We start from the raw sequence: 19,622 nt of genomic DNA on the forward strand, positions 1-19,622 counted from the left end.
GACAAGTTTGTGTAGTTTAAGGGTGAAAACCACTTAATCTATAACTTTGGGAAGCACCAAAATTTGAAGGAAATCAATAGAAAAGAAAGTATAGAGACCAAAATAGTGTATATTCTAAATTATTTTTGGCAATTCAAGAATAAGCTCTTGAATTGCTTCTGAATTCTGTGAGCTATCCTCTGAATTCTGAATAAATTGCTTCTCTTTCCTTCTCAGAGGTAAGATTGGGAAGAGAATTCCCTGTCTTTTCAGCCTATGTCTTGTTCTTATTCTACCTCAAATTCATTATCAATATCCCACATCACTGACAGTATTTCTGCTAAATTTGTCTGACTTTCAACATTGCATCAAATACCTTTGAGCTGTATATACAAACTTACACACACACATTTATATTTATATGTAACCCTAGACACTAGAGAAGAAAATATGACAGAGAAAGATAGCATGCACATAGTTTTTCCTAGAAATTACCATATACTAATGCAATTAAAGGTTTTTTTAACTCCAATATTAGGAAAAATTTGAAGATAATGTGCCCACTGCTTTTTGTTGATGCTATTCAATCAAGAGCGTAGTATGATTCCACACACATGAGAGATATATAACAATTACTTTTGAAAGAAAAAATAAAGGAGAGAAGCAAGGAAGAAAGAAAGAAAGGGTGAGATAGATAAAAATATTACTAAAAAAGTATAATCACCTGGACAGAGCTCATCATATTAGAACTCAGAGATGTCCATTGGGTTGATCACATTCAGAATATTACTAACTTCACTAAAAGTATTTCAGGAAAATAAAAGTGGGTAAAGTGAGACTGAAGGAGATCGAAAGGCCAATATTGTATATCATAAAACTGTTTCTATGGAAACCAGAAGAAGAGGTGAGAAAGACATTTATTTGAATTTATTTGAGGAGAATGGAATTTTCATGGGAACAGGTCTTTTTGCAACAAGGTAAGCAACAGGAGGACTCAGTTTACTAAAAGAAAACATGTGTATGTGAATTTCTTTACATTTAGCCTGTGGGGAATGATAAAAGGAGAGAGTGAGATATTTCTGCACATGTAGGAATTATTTCAGGGATTTTGCTTTTATGTATAGGCCCAAGAGGGCTGATCGAAATCTGCTGATTCCCTGATGGCCTTGACTAGTGGCTGGAAAAATCCTCTATCCTGAGTTTATAAATCCTCTTTCTTCTCCACACAATCATCATGGAACATAAAACTGGTGCTAGCATCTTTGTTCTCCAATTTGAGCTTTTTTATGTCTACTTTATCCAACAATGCCAGAAACTTGTTCTGAGTTTTGATAGAGGATCAACACTTAAAGATGATTGAAAGGCCTGTGGAAGAATAGGAGTATTTGGATTGCAGAGTATGAAGGGCTATCCCAGAGCATGGGATGTCCAGAGTGTCATTAGGCAGATGGCAAAGATGAATTCAAGACATTAGCTGAATATTGTTACTGAGAATGCAAATAGAAAAAGGAGAATTGAAGAACACAAAAAGTGTGGGTATGATTGTGGAATCCCAGGAATGCAGAGCTGATATGAACATGTACAACATACTTCATGGATCTGGTAAGAGAAAAAATAGCTCCCAACAAACATTAGGGAATTAGCCTCACTGTATCAACTTCACTCCTATAATTTAGCAAGCTTCCCCCATAAGAATCACTCCATCCCATTAAGATTGCATTCATTTGCTATGTATTTTCCCACTTGTCACCCAACTCCATGTACTGTTCAGGTGAATCTCACATCTTAGCACTTTACTTTGGAATGTGTCAGACAACAGTGATAACTTTTGAAGGATGCGTGTTCCAATTCTGACTAATTGTGGAGGAGAAGAAATTTGCTCCTATTGGAAAGAGTCAGTGATTGTAAACAGAAGAGTCATAGAATTGAAGATGTTGGCCCGCTGATTTCATCATTTCGCTTGAAATTGAGAAGCCTTAACCAGAGTTGCTTGCTGTACTCGTTAATTGATGACATTCAATATTTGTTTAGAGGATGTACTGACATGATTTGAAAGCAACATATTGGTGAGTCTAAAAAGAATGCAATGACCCAATTTTATTGTTCGCTGTGCCTGAAACATTTCTCTAATATATGGTTTGAGACTTTCTTGATTCAAATATGTAATTTTAAAAAATGATTATTTTATGATAAGAAAACTGTGAGGACATAAGCTAAAGTTTTTGAAAATTCGGTCATCAGTAAAATTAAGAAGTTATTGAATTTTATTCATTTTTCTATAACTCTCTTCTGAATTATTTCTAATATCCGAGATTTTTGTCCATTTCTGTATTTGAATCTGTTCACGTAACTTCTCTCTTGCCCATTTATTTACTCAAAATTACTTATACCCATGCTTACAAAATGATCCAAGATTTCTAGAGTACATTTCATTACAACCGATTTGTGAAAAAAGACCAAATCTTAGGCTTATCATAGTATTGAAATTTAAACAACACAAAAAATAAGTCTCTATTATGGCTTAGTTATCCATTTCTCTATCTTTTCCTTATTATGCAGTTCTCCAGAAATGAGTCCTCTTGCCCTACACAATGCTGTATTCCATTCTCTTGTCATTAAGAGGTTTTTTTTTAAATCTATGTATTCTGAATGTGAACTACAAAATTAAACTGTTTATGAATGCTAATTTAAGCACACAAATTATTTCAAAGTTTCAGCTTTTAGAACTACAGGCAATAGAAAATAGAGTTTGACTAAAATTTGAAAAATAGCGGAGAACTCTGGCTGCGACATATCAAAAGTAAATAAATTTGAGATAAGATTTTTTTCCTTTAAGCTTCTTCCTTCACATTCATTTCAAGGGCATCCAATCATAGATGACATACATAACTATAACAATAGCTGTCACTAGGTCAAGATTGAGAAAGAGATTGAGAGAGAGAGAGAGAGAAATAGAGATATAGAGACAGAGATAGAGATAGAGATGTATATATATATATATATATATAGAGAGAGAGAGAGAGAGAGAGAGAGAGAGAAAGATCTTAGCTCTTGGGTATTCAACTGCTCAGACCTTGAGAGTTTGCATTTCTAAATTGACTTTTGCTGAGTTAAAGGTACTTGGGACTAAATACAACAGGAATAGCTGGAATGTGCTCTATGGAAATATTCAGCAAACTGTTAAAAATGCAATTTCCAGACAAAAAAAGAAAACTTTTAATATTTTTATCAACAGGTCTGGAAAGGAATGAACCTTCAGGTCAACACGTTTTGCCGTTCCCAGGTGATTTTGCTGTTCCTAAAGGTGGTCTACCTACCATGCCCATAACATCTTATGACAGTAATTGTGTATGCCTCTCTTTAAAGCAATGATGCATCTCCAAGAATCTGCATTTTTCCATAAATAATAGGATTAAGTTGGATAATATGATCTTAAATTTGTATCAAAATAAGACACTCAATATGCTGACTTTGAATAAAAATAGGGAGTGGTTTTAAACATAAGTGCCGACAGAAAAACTTCTTTTGCTACAATAGGAGGACCAAGGGAACTATGCCCATTTCCAACATTACAGTTTTCATGCCTTCTGTATTGACACTAGTAGGGATCCCAGGTCTACAGTCTGTGCAGTGCTGGATTGGGATACCATTCTGTGCCATGTACCTCATTGCTATGGTTGGGAATTTATTGCTTCTGTTCATTATCAAATCAGAGCGCAGCCTCCATGAACCCATGTACATATTTCTTGGCATGCTAGGAGTAACAGATATTGTTCTTGGTAGCAGCATAATGCCCAGAATGCTAGGAATCTTCTGGTTCCATATGTCAGAGATCTATTTTGATTCCTGCCTTGTTCAGATGTGGCTTATTCACACATTTCAGTGCACAGAGTCAGGCATCTTGCTGGCCATGGCCCTTGACCGGTATGTTGCCATCTGTTATCCACTGAGATATGCCACCATCTTCACCCACCATCTGGTCACCCAAATAGGAGTTGTAGTAACACTCAGGGCTGCCATTCTAGTAACTGTATCTCTTGTGCTGATAAAGTGTAGGCTTCAGTTTTATCATACAACTGTCATCTCCCACTCCTATTGTGAGCATATGGCCATTGTGAAACTAGCAGCAGAAAATGTCCAGATCAACAAAATCTTTGGTTTGTTTGTGGCCTTCATTGTAGCGGGATTTGACCTCATATTCATCACCTTGTCCTATATCCAGATATTTATCACAGTTTTTCATTTGCCTCAGAAAGAAGCTAGGTTTAAAGCATTCAGTACCTGCATACCTCACATCTGTGTGTTTTTGCAATTCTACCTCCTAGCCTTTTTCTCATTCTTTACACATAGTTTTGGTTCCCATATCCCACCTTATATCCATATCCTCTTTTCCAGCATTTACTTGCTTTTTCCTCCATTTCTCAATCCACTTGTATATGGTATAAAGACCAAGCAGATCCGCATTCATGTGGTGAAAATGTTCTGCTCCTAAAATTCATCTGGATTAATACCTTCATGTGTTCTTTTTTTGAACGGTAACCATCTTTCAAAATAAAACAAAATCTAAATTATTTGAGATATTTATGTTTTCCGTTTAATTTGTTCTTGAAGTTTCCCAACATAGGAGCTTGTTTACAGATCAACATACCGCATGATAGCCATCACTCAGTAAGGTCTTGCATCCTACCTGGAAAATGAGAGCTAGATGTAGAGAAAGCTAAATAATGAATATATATCTGTTTCCTTTAATTTTTTGACCCTTGCTTGACTATTCTTCTGTATAAACCGTCTCCAGAAAGATTCATGAATTACATATATCTCACATTCAACTTTAATTCCTTGAAGGTTCATTGCTCTGGAGGGTATAGATACAGGGAAATAAAAATTTTTTTAAACCGATGTTTTTGCCTCTCTTTATTTCTTGATCATCCTTGTCAATAAAAAGCCTGAAGATAGGTATATTAAATGTGTTCTTACACAATATGTCTTGAAAGATTAATGAAACACTAAAGATTAAAAACTTAAATATATTTCCAGAGTCATTCAGGAAGTTAAAAGCACAAAGTGCATGTTCAGTTTTCATATTAATAGGTTTTCCCCTCCTTATACCATTCACTAGTGAATTAATTCAAAAGGTGTTTTCAAGACTCTACATCATTATAAAGAATACTCTAAAGAACAGTTAAACAGTAGTGAATTCATCACAGTGGTTGTTTCATGTCTTGTGAACTTAAATTCTTGGAAGAGAAAAAGGGAGAGAGAGCCAGAGTACATGTATGCTTTAGATAGGAAAATAGTCAAGGGAGTGGACCACTGAGATGCAACTGAAAAACAGTCAGGAGACTGCTTTATTTTGTTTTGTTTTGTTTTCAGTTAGGCAGTCTCACTCATGAGAAACAATAAATGACACACATACAGGGGTATGTGATTGAGGAGATTTAACTAGAGAATATGGGTTAAGGGATGTGCACATTTTCTCCCAATATTGTTTGAATGCAGGGCACACTTTCAGAAGATAAGAAAGATAAAATTTTCAACAGTATGCACTAACACTCTACAAAATTGATTAGACTATATTATGAAATCTTTCATTTTCCATGGTATAGAACTGTCTATGTGAAAAGAACTTGCATGTGTCTTCCACCATGGCATGTGTCAGAACACTCTTTCAGAAGATATAAACAACACACTTTTAAGTAAGTCAAGGCTATTATATCATCAATGATAAGGAATGGTTAGTCTAAGATTTAAGACCTCAGAAATTAAAGTGAATGCATTTTTCCTGAAGACCTCAGAGATCATCCTTTGTAAAGATTATGGAACATATCCCTATGTGTGCAAATGCCCATACTTTGGTTTTACTATGTTTATTATATTTGTAAGAAATATTGAACTTCATGCCACGTTGCTGGTGGATAATTATTCTGGTTCTGTGAGCTGGACCTTATCATTTACCTGTGTGAGGATGAATATGTTATAAATCTTGAGGTTATCATGGTGCATCTGTTGAGACTTTTGCAAATATCAATATTTATGAGAGACAATGGTTAGAGAATTGGAATAACAAATGTTTTACTTTGATAAAGTAATTTCTTTAGATGGAAATTAAAATAGCTTTAGAAATAGTTTCTTACATTTCTAGGTTAGGGCTTAGAATTTTTGTTTTTTAAAAAGGCAAACAATGAATAATTTAGGCTCCGCTGGCCATCAAGCAAAATTTGAGAACATCATGTAGGTATTCATATAGCAAAGAAAAACATATTTCCAGAAATTTTTAACTGATATGTTCAAAATATAACAATAATAATAATAATGATTGAGTATATTACAGGACTACTAATGAGAAAATGTTTATTTTGTTTTTTTGTTTTTTTGTGGTTTTTTTTTGCTTAAGTGAGGTTTGTAGCTAGATCGGCAAATTGATTGCAAGTTTCTGTCTGTAAAAAGCATTCTTCGCTAGTAGTCCATATACAGACAGAAGGATGATTTGTTTGGTCTTCTACAATTCTATTTTTATTTTCTAAAGTTTTAATATATTTCTCATAATTTCTAGTTCTAGCAGTTCATGCAGAGTATGTGGGATATCAGACCTGTGCAGGTGTTGTAGAAGCTGAGAGAGGTTCTATTATTTGGGTATAGAAAGGTAAAATGTGGGAGGCTCTTCCTCTCTTCATAGATAACCTAAGCTGTATGTGTCCTGACTTGTGGGTGTGGGGCAGTGAGAGCCTGCAGCCCTGCCCTTGGTGACCATGGCAACGACTCCAGTCCTGGGAAAGGGTTTAGCAATGCGAACTCTATAAACTTTAAATATTCAGGAAAAATGCAAATCAAATGTGCTAAAAGCTTGCTAATTGAAGCTTATTGAGCACTGGAACAAAGGAACAATTTGGCTCTTCCTCTCTGTATAAAAGGAACTCAAAATTCTTGTTCAGGACTGGGGTTTGAAATAGACAGCTCCTGAGTCTGGCTGGCCATCAATCATTTTTTTTCTTCTCAAAATCATTCCTGAGTCCTGGCCTTTCTATATGCAAATAATCAAACCTCTCTCATCTTCTACAGCAGTACATGTAAAGTGGTTTTCCTTATAACATGTATTTAACAAGGAGTAGAATATTTTTTCATCTTGCTTTTGTATATCTTTTCTGTGAAATATATTTGCTTCCTTTGCACATTTTGTTTTCTAATTTGTGCCCTTTTACCTTCTTGAGTTTAAAACCAGTTGAACAAATAGTGAAGTAATTGTGTTCAAAGTCTTTAGTTCTCAGAATTCCCAAGAGACCCTTCAATAAACCATTGTCATTCCTTAGTAGGAGTGATTTCAAAGAATGGACTTATTACTTGTGATTTTTGACCCATTAAGGTTGCAAATTGATTCTCCTCACTCTTCCTCTTTGCTTTTCTGTGAGACAGCCATAGGTATTAACACTTCGGATCTTTCACACTCCCTTCATGTAAATATTCAATTTTAAAAGTATAGATTGCCAAGTTTGGGTCATCTTTACCTTTCTACTTCTTGGGAGAAGCGCTATATTGATCTTCCTGACAAAGTCCTTACTCTCCTGTGGGAAGCTCTTCTGATATCAGGATTGTCCTCAATTCCATGCTTATTTGGACTCATTCTGAGGTTCAGATAGCAAGCACATTTGGCTTTTTGCCTAAACTGTAGTCTTACATTTAAACTGTATTAAAATAAAGGTGATATTTTGTCCTGTATCTACTCATTTCTGTGAATAACTTCTAAATATATTAAGAACCCAAGGCAGCAACTATTACACAAATTCTTAAAAAGACTTGCCATCAAAGTCTAGAAGTCACTGAAGAAAGGGTATTAGAAGTACAACGTAAAGGAATTCACTCATACACAAGCACTGAAATGATAAACTAAAAATAGTTTTAAAAGGCAGTTTTTGCTTAAGGAGTCAAAGAGAAAATGAAAGTCAAGATGCACTACTGAAAGATACATATGCCCCATAATCTACGATTTGTTTAGTTGATAACTCTCAAAAGAGAGAACTGGACAAGGGAATAGTAACCGTGCTCATCCTATGTGCAAGACTGTTGCTACCAAATACATATCAGTTGAAAAACCTTTATTTCTAGTGTTGTAGCATTTATGAGAGAGGTTCAATTATTTGTGTATAGAAAGACCAGGACTCAGGAATGATTTTGAGAAGGAAAAATGGTTTATTAATAGCCGGCTGGACTTGGAAGCTTTCTGTTTCAAACCGGAGCCTGTAACAAGATTTCCAAGTTCCTTTTATACAGGGTGGGCAGTCAAATGGTGCTTTTATCAAAGAAAACTACTTGCTTTGTTAGTTAAGTCTTTGCCTGAGTACCAGATAGGTTTTGAATTAACATATCGAATTAACATATCACCCACGTTCCAGGTGAGCTTGAATTAGCATCTTGCCCACATTTCATCTGGATGCAACCTTGAATACACATTTAGTCTTACATCCTTTCTGAACACTCAATGCCCATATCACTTAACTGGATTCTAGACACTAGGCTCACTTGGATACAGAATTAGGTGATTTTGAATTTATGCACAGGCTATATTATATTTCCCATTCGAAGCCAAGTCCAAGTTCCCTTAAGTTTCAGCATCACCACCATCAGAGTTTCCCTGGACTGACTGGTATGTATATAGAGTTCGCATTGCTAAATGGCCTCCTGGGACTGGAGTCGTTGCTATGGTCACCAAGGGCAGGACTGTAGCCTCTTACGGTCTCACACCCACAAGTCCGGACATAGACCGCTTAGGTTATCTCCGAAGAGACAAGGAACCTCCCACCCATAGCCCACATCACTAGTAGAAAAATTTTTCCATGAGAATTTATTATGATTATAAGATTAAGGTCCATACACTTGCAACTGTACACACTAGAAACCATTAATTGGGAAGTAAAATGTGAGTGATTTTTCCATTGATTGTAAAAACAAGAGATTCATGAAATATTTGTGTTCAATAAAATGACAAAAATTTCAAGAATCCATACTATAAATTATGAAACAATGATAAGAGAAATTATTCTAGTACTAAGGAAATAGATACGTAACCTTCATGTATTTGATATCTCAGTATTAAGATAGCGGTTCTCCTTAAATTGATCTATAGATTCAAAATATTCACAAATATAATCCTAACCAATTTTTTACATAAATTGAGAAGCTAATTCTATAATTTACAGGAAAATTCAAAGGATGTGTATTGAAAGCAATTTTCAAGTAAAGATGCTGTAGCAGTGTGATACGGTTCATGAATTCCAAACCTAGATATTGGATTATGTTTGTAAACTTGTCTGTACCTGAGTGTGATTAAATTATGATTAGGGGACCATGTCAGTAGGGTGTTGAGTCCCCACCCGACTCAAAGATTAAAGACATGGAAAAGGACAGAGTTGGAGTTTTTGATGCTGGATTTTTGAGCTGGAGCCTGAGAATCAAACACACAGGAGAAGAACACAGAGGAATAGAGACAGCTTCTTAGACATGGCAGAAAGCCCCAGGGAGATGGGCTGGTCACCTGATAGTGTCCTGCTGGCCTTGTGGAGAGAGGCAAATCCTTAGAGAACCTCATAGTCTATAGTTGATCTTGTAGAGAAAACAGAGCACCTAAGCCTGGAGAGAAATGAACTCTTAGAAGAGAGGAACCCAGGAAGCCTGAACCCTGGCAGATGTTGGTAGTTATCTTGCTCCAACACATGGCAAAAGACTGGTGAGGGAAGTAACTTATGCTATCGCCTGGTAACTGTAAGCTTCTACCCCAAATAAATACCCTTTATAAAAACCAAGTGATTTCTGGTATTTTGCATCAGTACCTCCTTAGGCTAACTAATAAAGATGAATTTAGAGTACTCTCATTTTCTAACAGCACAAAATGTTGTAGAATTTGAGAGAGGTTCAATTATGTGCATATAGAGAGGCCAGGACTCAGGAATGATTGAGAAGGAAAAATGTTTTATTGATGGCCGGCTGGACTCAGGAGCTTTCTGTTTCAATCCCAAGCCTGGAACAAGATTTTTGAGTCCCTTTTATACAGAGAGGAAAGGTCAAATGGTCCTCTTGTTTCAGTTTTCAATAGGCTTGAATTAGCATATATATCTTCCACATCTTAGGTAAGCTTTTAGCATGGACCTCAGGCATTCTAGATACACTTTTAGCATATTGGTTTGCATTTCCCCAGAATACTTAAAATTTATAGACCTTGCATTGTTAAACTGTTACCTGGGACTGGAGTTCTTGCCATGGTCACCAAGGGCAGGACTGCAGCCTTTTATCACCCCACACCCACAAGTCACAGATAGTTTAGGTTATCTCTGAAGAGACAAAGAGCCTCCCACCCATAGCCCACATCAATAATATTCTCAAATGGAGGGGTAAGAGCCTCTCTAGAGCATAGGCAGTGCCTAATAGGGGAGGACAAGCCAGTTCATCAAGCACTCAATGTTGTTGCAAGTAACTGTGAATCCTGTTCTTCAAGGAGTGAAGGTTGGTGGTTGCCATGCATCCTAAAGGAAGGGAGAGGAATAGAATAGATTGAGCATGAGCCATTTTGGGGGCATTGGGATTGTTCTACATGATCTTACAATGATGGATACAGGTCGTGTTAAATTTTATCAAAATTTATAAAAGTGTATGGTCCAAAACATAAACCATAATGTAAATCATTGCCCATGGTTAGTAGCAATGCTTCTATATTTGTAACAAATGTACCATCCACATGTAAAATGTTATTAATAGGGGAAAGGGGAAGAGGGGAGTATATTGGGTATATGGGTATCCCTTATATTCTGTGTGTGACTTTTTTTTGTAAAATAAAGCTTCTTTGAAGACAAAATGAAAAAAAATTAAGAAACTGAGGGAATAAATGGAAGAAAATGTCACTATACATACAAGACAACAGATCTTACAAGGAAGAAAGACACAATGCCAAAATTTGTTTTAATTTGTTATTTCTTTATTATTTCAAATTATTTTTAATTATTGTATTTTATTTGTTACTTTTATAATTATCATCATTATTTCATTTTCTTATTATTTTTATTGTTATTTTGTTGGCTTTATTTTTGAAGAAGTTTTGGATCACAGAAGGGTTACAACTGTGCCAGGGAAGAATAATTGGTGCATGGTGTCACTAATGGGAAATGCATGGGAAAAGGTTCAACTGGCCATACCTATAAGGCATATGAAAGAGTTCAAGTGCTCATGGGACATTGTCATTGTGGGTGGAGATCCACACAATAACTGAAAGAATATCCAATTCCCATCCTGGGGTGCTCTGCTACATTCTCTAATGGGAAAGCAAGAATCCCCAAATACAGGGGCAGTGACTAGTGAAGGAGGATGGACCATTGATGGTCCTGATACTGATGATTGTACTTATGAACCTTTTCTTTTAAAATTGAAACTTAGCCTAGTATTATATGTTGCCTAAGAGTTTCCCCCTGAAAGCCTCATTGTTGCTAAAATGTGGCCCCTCTCTAAGTCAAACTCAGCATATAAATGCATTATCTTTACCTCAGCATGGAATATGACTCCCAGGTATTAGCCTCCCTGGCATCAAGGAATTACTACCAAGCACGAACTAGCAATGCACCTGGAAAAAGATCTTGACCAAAAGGGGAAAAGTGTAAAGATGAATGAGTTACTGTTATTCTCCTATAGAGTTACTGTTATTCTAGCAATTGGAGAAGTTTTATCATTGATGTGGAGGCAGTGGCCACTGGAGTTTCTGAAGGGAGAGAGAGAGGAAAAATGGATGTAATAAGGGGACATTTTTAGGACATTGGAATTGTCCTGAATGACATTGCAATGACAGATACAAGCCATTATATATCTTGTCCTAACTTACAAAATTATACAGTAGAGGGTTTAAACTATAATCCACACTTAGTGGTAATGCTCCAATACATGTGCATCAATTATAGCAAATGTACCACACTAATGAAGGAGGCTGTTAATGTGGAAAAGAAAGGGAAGAGAAGGGAGTGAGGCATATAGGAATTCCCTACAATTTTATATAACATTTGTGCAATTTAAATATATTTTTTAAAAAACTTCTTAAAGTTTTTTTTAAAGGCAGAAAAAAGCAAGAGAAAAAGGGAAAAGGAGGAAGATGAAGATGAGGAGGAGAAAGACGAAGAGAAAGATGAAGAAATTATGATGATGAAGAACAAGTTGGGCCTAGCACAGTGTTGTTGTTTTTTTTTCTTGTCTATTAAACATTTAACCTACCTGTAAACAACATGATCTTCTAAATTGAAATGTAGGATGGTAAGATTTGTTTTTAACCCGTACAGTATCTTTTCTTTTTTTTTTTTTGTATCATTAACACACTATGAATGGGTCTTTCGATAGCCTTGTCCTGGTAGTATTTTCAATAGCCACTAAACTTTCCTGGAAGATGATGGTGGTTATAAATTGGCATGGAAATTTAAAGCAGGTTCTTGTTGGTTTCATCTTCAGTTGTCTCTGATACAAATTATCTGGAATAATTGCCATTCTGTTAACTGAATGCCAGTCTGTAATTGTGGGTAGTGGGGTGGGGGTGGGAGAATGTTGTGGCTGCTTTTTTGACATTCTGTATTCTTCTAAGTAAATACAATCTTTTTATCTAAAAAATGATCCACAATTCTTAAAAATGCACTTCCTACACTCACTTGACCAATCCAGAAATTCAATCATTTGCTTTGAAATACGCATCGATTTCACAAGCTGCACTACTCAATCACTAAGTCCCAGCCCTTATTTATTAAAGAATTCGCAAATATGTTGCCTCATCTCTATTACTTAATTCTTCTTCCCTTTCATTAGTGCTAATGGGAAATAAGATGCTTGTTTTTCAACTTGAATTCATTGGCATGTTTTTTTAAGCCACTATTAAAATGTCACTAAAATTAATATTCTAAAATTAAAATCTATTCTGACTTCTTCATATATTAAGTAATTTTTGCTCGTCAGCGGGAATTAATATTCTTACATTTCCTTCAGTCAATAAGTCGGTCATGCATCTGCGTCTTGTTCCTACTACTCTGCATTCTAATACTTTTCCTTTTCTGCCTGCCTAACTGCTATCCATGTTTGAGGAATTTGATGTATCCTTTAATTAAAGAATTCTGGACTTTCCCCAGGCTAGCTTTTCTGAACCTTTACCATGTTTTCTTAGCAGTTATCACACTGCTATCCCATTCTATATACAAAGCTTCTTGGATGATATGTCTCTTATAACTGAATGTCCATAACCTACACAGGATATTATATTCTTAATCACAATTAAATACTTGATGAATGAAGAAAGGAGAAAATAAAAAACACCTTACAAACTGTACCAAATTTCCGCTCATTCCTGTAATAGAATTGTTTACATATTTTTACCAAGTAGAAGGACATATGGCAGCAGGTGTGTTTCAGATTCCACTAACAAATACAATATATTTTTATAGTCTCAGAATAAAAATTTTCACATTTACATTTGAGCTACATTATTTTTTTGGTCAGCAAATTGCATTACCATATTTACTCACCACAACCTTATATTTCAAATCATATATTTAAATTAAGCCATATCGAATCCATTCTTTTTTAAAAATTGAAATATAAATCACATACCATAAATTTTACCCTTTTAAATTTTGCAAGTCAGGAGTTTCTAGTATATTTACAAAACTGTGCAACCATCATCACTATAAAATTCCTGAACATTTTCATGACCTGAATAAAGAAACCTCACATCCATTTCCAGTTACTCCCCAGTACCTCCTCTCCTAGTCACTGGAAACCACTAATCTATTCTGTCTGTTTGTATTTGTCTATGCTGGACATTTCATATAGACAAAATCATACAATATGTGTTCTTAGGTGTCAGGTTTCTTGCAGTTAGTATATGATTGTCAAAGTTCCTCCAAGTTATGGCATGAATTGTTGCTTCATCCCTTTTTTTGTGGATTAATCATTTTCCATTGTATATACCCAGACTATTCTTGCACCTAGAAGGCAGCTTGGGCCACACAAGGTTTTTCCATGATCCCCCTCCTTTCTGCAGGGGAAGAACTCATATATTAAGTTGGACAGTACCACAAATAATAAAACCTTTCTTACAGGAAAATAAACATGGAACAAAAATGCTAGTTCCCAGGGGAGGGATTGATACAGATAATCTGACTGGCACTAAATTTGTAGAAAATACAAACCATTATGTCAGAAGTCTGAACAAAACTGGGTCAAGGCTGATTTAGATACAGGAAATGTTTTTGTGTCCAAAGTTCATATGGGAGAACCTCAGTGACTGACAAGTGATTGAGACCCTTTCCAAAGTCAGTCCCTATCAGCAGCCTAAATAAGAAATTAGTTCTTATCATACTGGGGTTACATATATAACTGTTCCTTTTATTTCTCTATCAGTGTGTATCCACACTGACTTGTCAGAATATCTCAAGATGCCTCTTTTCCCTTGTTGCCTTATTATTTTTGTAAATAAGTACAGCTGACTTGTTTAGTGTTATTTTGGGACACTGTCTACCTTTGGAATTTTTAAAAGGTAATTTTGATTCCCAGTCCTCAAGCAAAACCAGATTATGACTATTTCTTTTAGATACTAGTCTATATTAGAAAATGTTTCTTCTAATTCTGTCTCCTTTTTCACCCTGGTCCCAGGTGAAACTCAAGGCTCTCCAAGGATTGTTGAAACCCAACCTCACAGGGACATCCTATACTACAAAACACCCTTCACTACCTGAAACATCAAAAAGATTCTCATTCTATAGCTGCAACTTATATTTCATCAGTGAGTCTTAGGCTTAATTTTCTGCACTGCATGAGGGGAGGGAAAAGGTGGTTTCAGAGACATCATATATCCCATGTGCTATAACAGGATTCCGGGCTGATAAATAAACAACAGAATCTTACAATAGTGGGTGTTAAAACTCTAGAAGATTTTGTTTCATAGTGTTTCATGCTCTCTAGAATGTTTCTGGATCGATGAATGAAATACCAAATGGCAAAATTTAACATGAGCTTGAAAATCAAAGGACCTCCAGATATATGGGTAGATGAATTAAGAGAAGGATTATTTGGGAAAGGTCAGGGTATGTTTAGCTGGGGACTAATTTAGAGAGAATATTCATTGTGTCATTAAATATCTGAGCATGTTTCATGGGGAGGAGAGGATAAGCAGCTTCAGAAAAATAGGTAGAATTTTTGTGGTCAGATTAATACATTTATACTTCTTTCTAAATATTTTCATTTAATACTCACATCACCTTGTAAAGTATTTCTACCTTTAACCATATTTTACCAATGGGGAAACTGAGGGACTTAAAACCTTTTTTATAACTTGCTCAAGAGCACTCAAAAGAAGCCAATGGCAGATCTGGATTGGTACTTGGTTGAATGGCTTCAGATCCTGTGCAATTAGTTACCACGATCCATTGTCAATGCGTGTTATTGGAATTAGATCTAGATTCTCCATGTGACATGAAAAGAGAGGCAGTCTAGAGTACAATACAGACACCTCATAGACATTTGGAACTCTCCTGCAATGTGGCAGACTATCTCAGGGAAAAAGATGTTGTCTGTCACTGAGATCTTGAGGCAGAGATCAAAGGGTTAATGTCAGAGACAGCAAACAAGAAAGAAATTCCTCATTTTGTGGGGAGTGTGGATTAGCTGACTCTTAAAGTCCTTAACATTTTGAGCTTCTGGGAATGATAACTTGAGTCAGAACTGGAGTTATAGGTAACCTAATGGTTCAGGGTTTATGCTGTATGGAAGACCCAATTTTCCAAATCATTTCCCTTGGCTCAAGAATTTTGAGAGCTTAAGAGTTTCCCCCCCTCTTTTAAACATATACATATTTGAGCAAACAGCCTTCTCACAAAGTTTATACACCCTTGGTGTTTTTCAAGATATTCACCAAGTACCAGCAGATTGAATTTTTAAGAAGGATAAGGTCTGTACTACAAATTTTAAATTACTTGGTTTAAAAAAAAAACTATTCACATTTGATATTGTCCCCTTTTCAATAGCCTAAACACATTTCTGTTTAAAGTTATGTAAATTTATTAATTGTTATTCAGTTAAGTACTCCTCCCTTCCTCCTTCTCTCTACTGGAAAATCCTAAAACAGTGGTTAGCATATAATGGTAATATTCACCACTGTCCACATACACTGACAATGGAAGTTTGATAAACATTTTTGATTGCCTTGACTGGTGGGTCATACTGGCATCTAGTGGGTAGAGACAAGGGATGTTGCTAAATTTCCTGTAATACAGAGGATAGCCAGTACAACAAAGAATTTTCTGGTCCTAAATGTTAATCATACTGAGGTTGAAAAACCCTGCCTTAGAAAAACATAGTTAAGATTTACGGAATTTGGAAATGGAAAATCATCAGGAAGATAGTATTTAAGTTTACCAACTTTCCTTTGCAAATACCATACCATAGTTTAAATTAAACTATGGGAATTTGTTGGCTCATTTTGAGGCTAGGAGAAGTCCAAAATCAAAGCACCAGCAAGAGGGTGGTGCTCTTTTTCAATGTCTGTAAGATTCTGATGCTGGCTTCAGCATCCCCGGGCATTCCTTGGCTTGGGTTGCTGCTTTCATCTCTGTCTGGAATTACATGGTGATGACCTCTCGTTTCTCTTCTGGATTCTTTTTGGCTCCTGGCTTCTGGCTCCTCTTTGTGTCTGTTTATAACACATTCCCGCAATCTAGATAAAGGCCCATCAATGTTCAGTTAGGCCACAATCTAGCTAAAATTAATATCTTTAAAAGATTCTGTTTACAATGGATTCATAGCCACAGGGATGCAGATTAAATTAAGAGCATGTCTATATTAGGGTGCATAATTCAAATCACAACAAAAGGTAATTATTTCCTTCACATGCTCTATGGTCCTTTAGACTAAAGGCAGGCTTTTAAATTTATTCACCTGCTATTTTTTTTTAAGATTTATTTATTTATTTAATCCCCCCCCCCCCATTGTCTGTTCTCTGTGTGTATTTCCTTCATCTTGTTTCTTTGTCCACTTCTGTTGTCGTCAGCGGCACAGGAAGTGTGGTTGGTGCCATTCCTGGGGAGGCTGCACTTTCTTTCACCCTGGGTGGCTCTCCTTACGGGTGCACTCCTTGCTTGTGCGGCTCCCCTACGAGAGGGACACCCTGCGTGGTGGTGCAGCACTCCTTTCACACATCAGCACTGCGCATGGGCCAGCTCCACACTGGTCAATGAGGCCCAGTGTTTGAACCACGGACCTCCCATGTGGAGGACGGACGCCCTAACCACTGGGCCAAGTCCGTTTCCCTATTTTGTTTACTTGTAATTCTTGTCTTTGTGTGCCCCTTCAGAGGATTATTCACAATTATACTTGTGAAGAGCTTCAGCTTGTGTGATGTTCTTCCAAGATTCTCCAGGTCAATACTTTCTAATGTGGCAAAGTTGAATTTCCCAAATTAATATTCCTAATAAATGACTAGCACACATTTTGAGACAAATCACAGAGGTTGCTCACCTGCATTTGTGGCAGGTAACATACACATACATTATTACATATACACTAAAGCTATTTGGATAATTTTTTTTTAAAGATTTATTTTATTTCTCTCCCCTTCTCCCCCACCCCAGTTGTCTGTTCTCTGTGTCTATTTGCTGTGTGTTCTTCTTTTGTCAGCTTCTATTGTTGTCAGCGGCACGGGAATCTGTGTTTCTTTTTGTTACATCATCTTGTTGTGTCAGCTCTCCATGTGTGTGGCGCCATTCCTGGGCAGGTTGCACTTCCTTTTGCGCTGGGCGGCTCTCCCGTGGGGTGTACTCCTTGCACGTGGGGCTCCCCTGCATGGGGACACCCCTGCATGGCAGGACACTCCTTTGTGTGCATCAGCACTGCATGTGGGCCAGCTCCACATGGGTCAAGGAGGCCCAGGGTTTGAACCCTGGACCTCCGATGTGGTAGACAGATGCCTTAACCATTGGGCCAAGTTTGCTTCCCTATTTGGAGAATTAAGAAGGGAAGATAGGAATAGTTTCTATCAGAATCTGAGCAAGGACAAACTGATTAAAATCTATAGTACTTTTCACAACCCAGATCAATTTAGTTATACTCTGAAAGCCTCCACATACATCCATCTCATTATCCTAACTCACTGAACTATTATTATGTGATATCAGAGGGCACAGAGCTGTGTATTTTGTTCTTTGCCAATATCCCATGTAAGTTGGATCCATATAGATTTATCTATAACAATCATAAGACTTAGTTTTAAACACTAATATAATAAGGAAATAATGCTAGTATTATAAAGAATACTAAAATGCTTAAAGTTTTTAAGAAGGTGAGTAATAATTCATATTTCCTAAATGACAGATACTACTTTTTAAAATTCCTAGTGCTCAGTATTTTGTATTGGCCTTGTACATATTGGATAAATAAATGTACCTTTATTCTCTGATTGCTTTAAACAATACTTGGAATATTGTGGATATCTTAAAAATGTTGTTGAATAAAGTAATTAGGAGATAAATTCCTAATTTGTGAGTTTTAATAAAGGCAAATCTAGTTTGTCATATTGTATATTAGATAACAGATGGGTTCCTAAAGAAGAGGTCTCAGAAAGGAAATCCTTGTTCATATTGGAATAATTTTAAGAAAAGGAAGCAGTTAATTCCCTGTATCTGAGCTGAGGTGGGTTATAGCCATCTCTCCATGGCCAAAGACAACCAAAAATAGTCAGGAAATTAAGAAGAAAAAAAAAAGGAAGCCAAATACAAGTAATACAAACAGAAATAATAGAAAAATTAAAAAAAAAAAAACCTGCAGAATTGTGTGGAGTGATTGTGAACATTTTCTGTCTTCCCAATCTGTTGTTTTAGGCATCCTCACTGTCTTTATCATTTTAATGCTCTGCTTAACTGGTTTCAGAAAACAAGACTTCCAATTTCTAAAACAAAATAAATGGAATAAGCAAATAGTTTAGTATTATCCAATGGACATAGTTTCTTGAAGCAAAGTTATCTACAGTTTGCAAGGAATCATCAGACAGGAAAAGCCCTTTGAGTTTGGTGCATGATAAAGCAAAGCCATTCTACACTGAAATATATTGCTTGATACCAGAGATAGTAAACCATGGAAACTTACACTACCATGAAGTGGAGAGACCCATGAGGAACCAAGACAGAGAAAAAGATGGATGTATTCCTAATGAAAACAGTGCAGAAAAGAAATCATCCACCTACAGAAATGATTGTATTTTGAGTAGATAGAAGACATATAAGACTATAAGAAGGAAAAATTACCTTTCAGAGAGAGTCCCATGTTATATCAAATGCTTAAAATAAATACTTCTTCAGGCTTAGGAAAGAAATAATATTATTCGTGTGGAATAAAGAGAAGAGGGGCTGGGTTGTCCTTCATTAAATAAGGAGATGTACACATAGTAGTTTAGGAAGATGAGAGCAATCTCTGACAAGAACTTCTGAGAAGAACACAGACTCAAAAATAATGATTTTATTGAATGAAGATCTAAGGAGGAAAAGGTGAGAGATAAATAGCTAGCTTTGGGGAGATGCTGACAGTTTTTAAAAAAATCAAGGTGGAAGCATGTCTGAAAGAGTATATAAGAGGAAGCTTAGTTTATAAGGAGA

General features: G+C 36.1%; 1 protein-coding gene across 1 annotated transcript; it reads left to right on the forward strand.

The window, feature by feature from the left end:
- Nucleotides 1-3,532: 3,532 nt before the first annotated feature.
- LOC101443662 (olfactory receptor 52A1-like) lies at nt 3,533-4,471 on the forward strand. The gene has a single exon (XM_004476927.2). The coding sequence runs from the start codon at nt 3,533-3,535 to the stop codon at nt 4,469-4,471; it is 939 nt and encodes a 312-aa protein (XP_004476984.2).
- The last annotated feature ends 15,151 nt before the right edge of the window (nt 4,472-19,622 follow it).

Source organism: Dasypus novemcinctus, chromosome 10 (genome assembly GCF_030445035.2).
Source record: "Dasypus novemcinctus isolate mDasNov1 chromosome 10, mDasNov1.1.hap2, whole genome shotgun sequence".
In the NCBI taxonomy this organism is placed as follows: Eukaryota; Metazoa; Chordata; class Mammalia; order Cingulata; family Dasypodidae; genus Dasypus; species Dasypus novemcinctus.

Bases quoted from the DNA above. Each gene is read 5' to 3' on its own strand.
- LOC101443662 (XM_004476927.2), top strand. From the start codon at position 3,533: ATGCCCATTTCCAACATTACAGTTTTCATGCCTTCTGTATTGACACTA.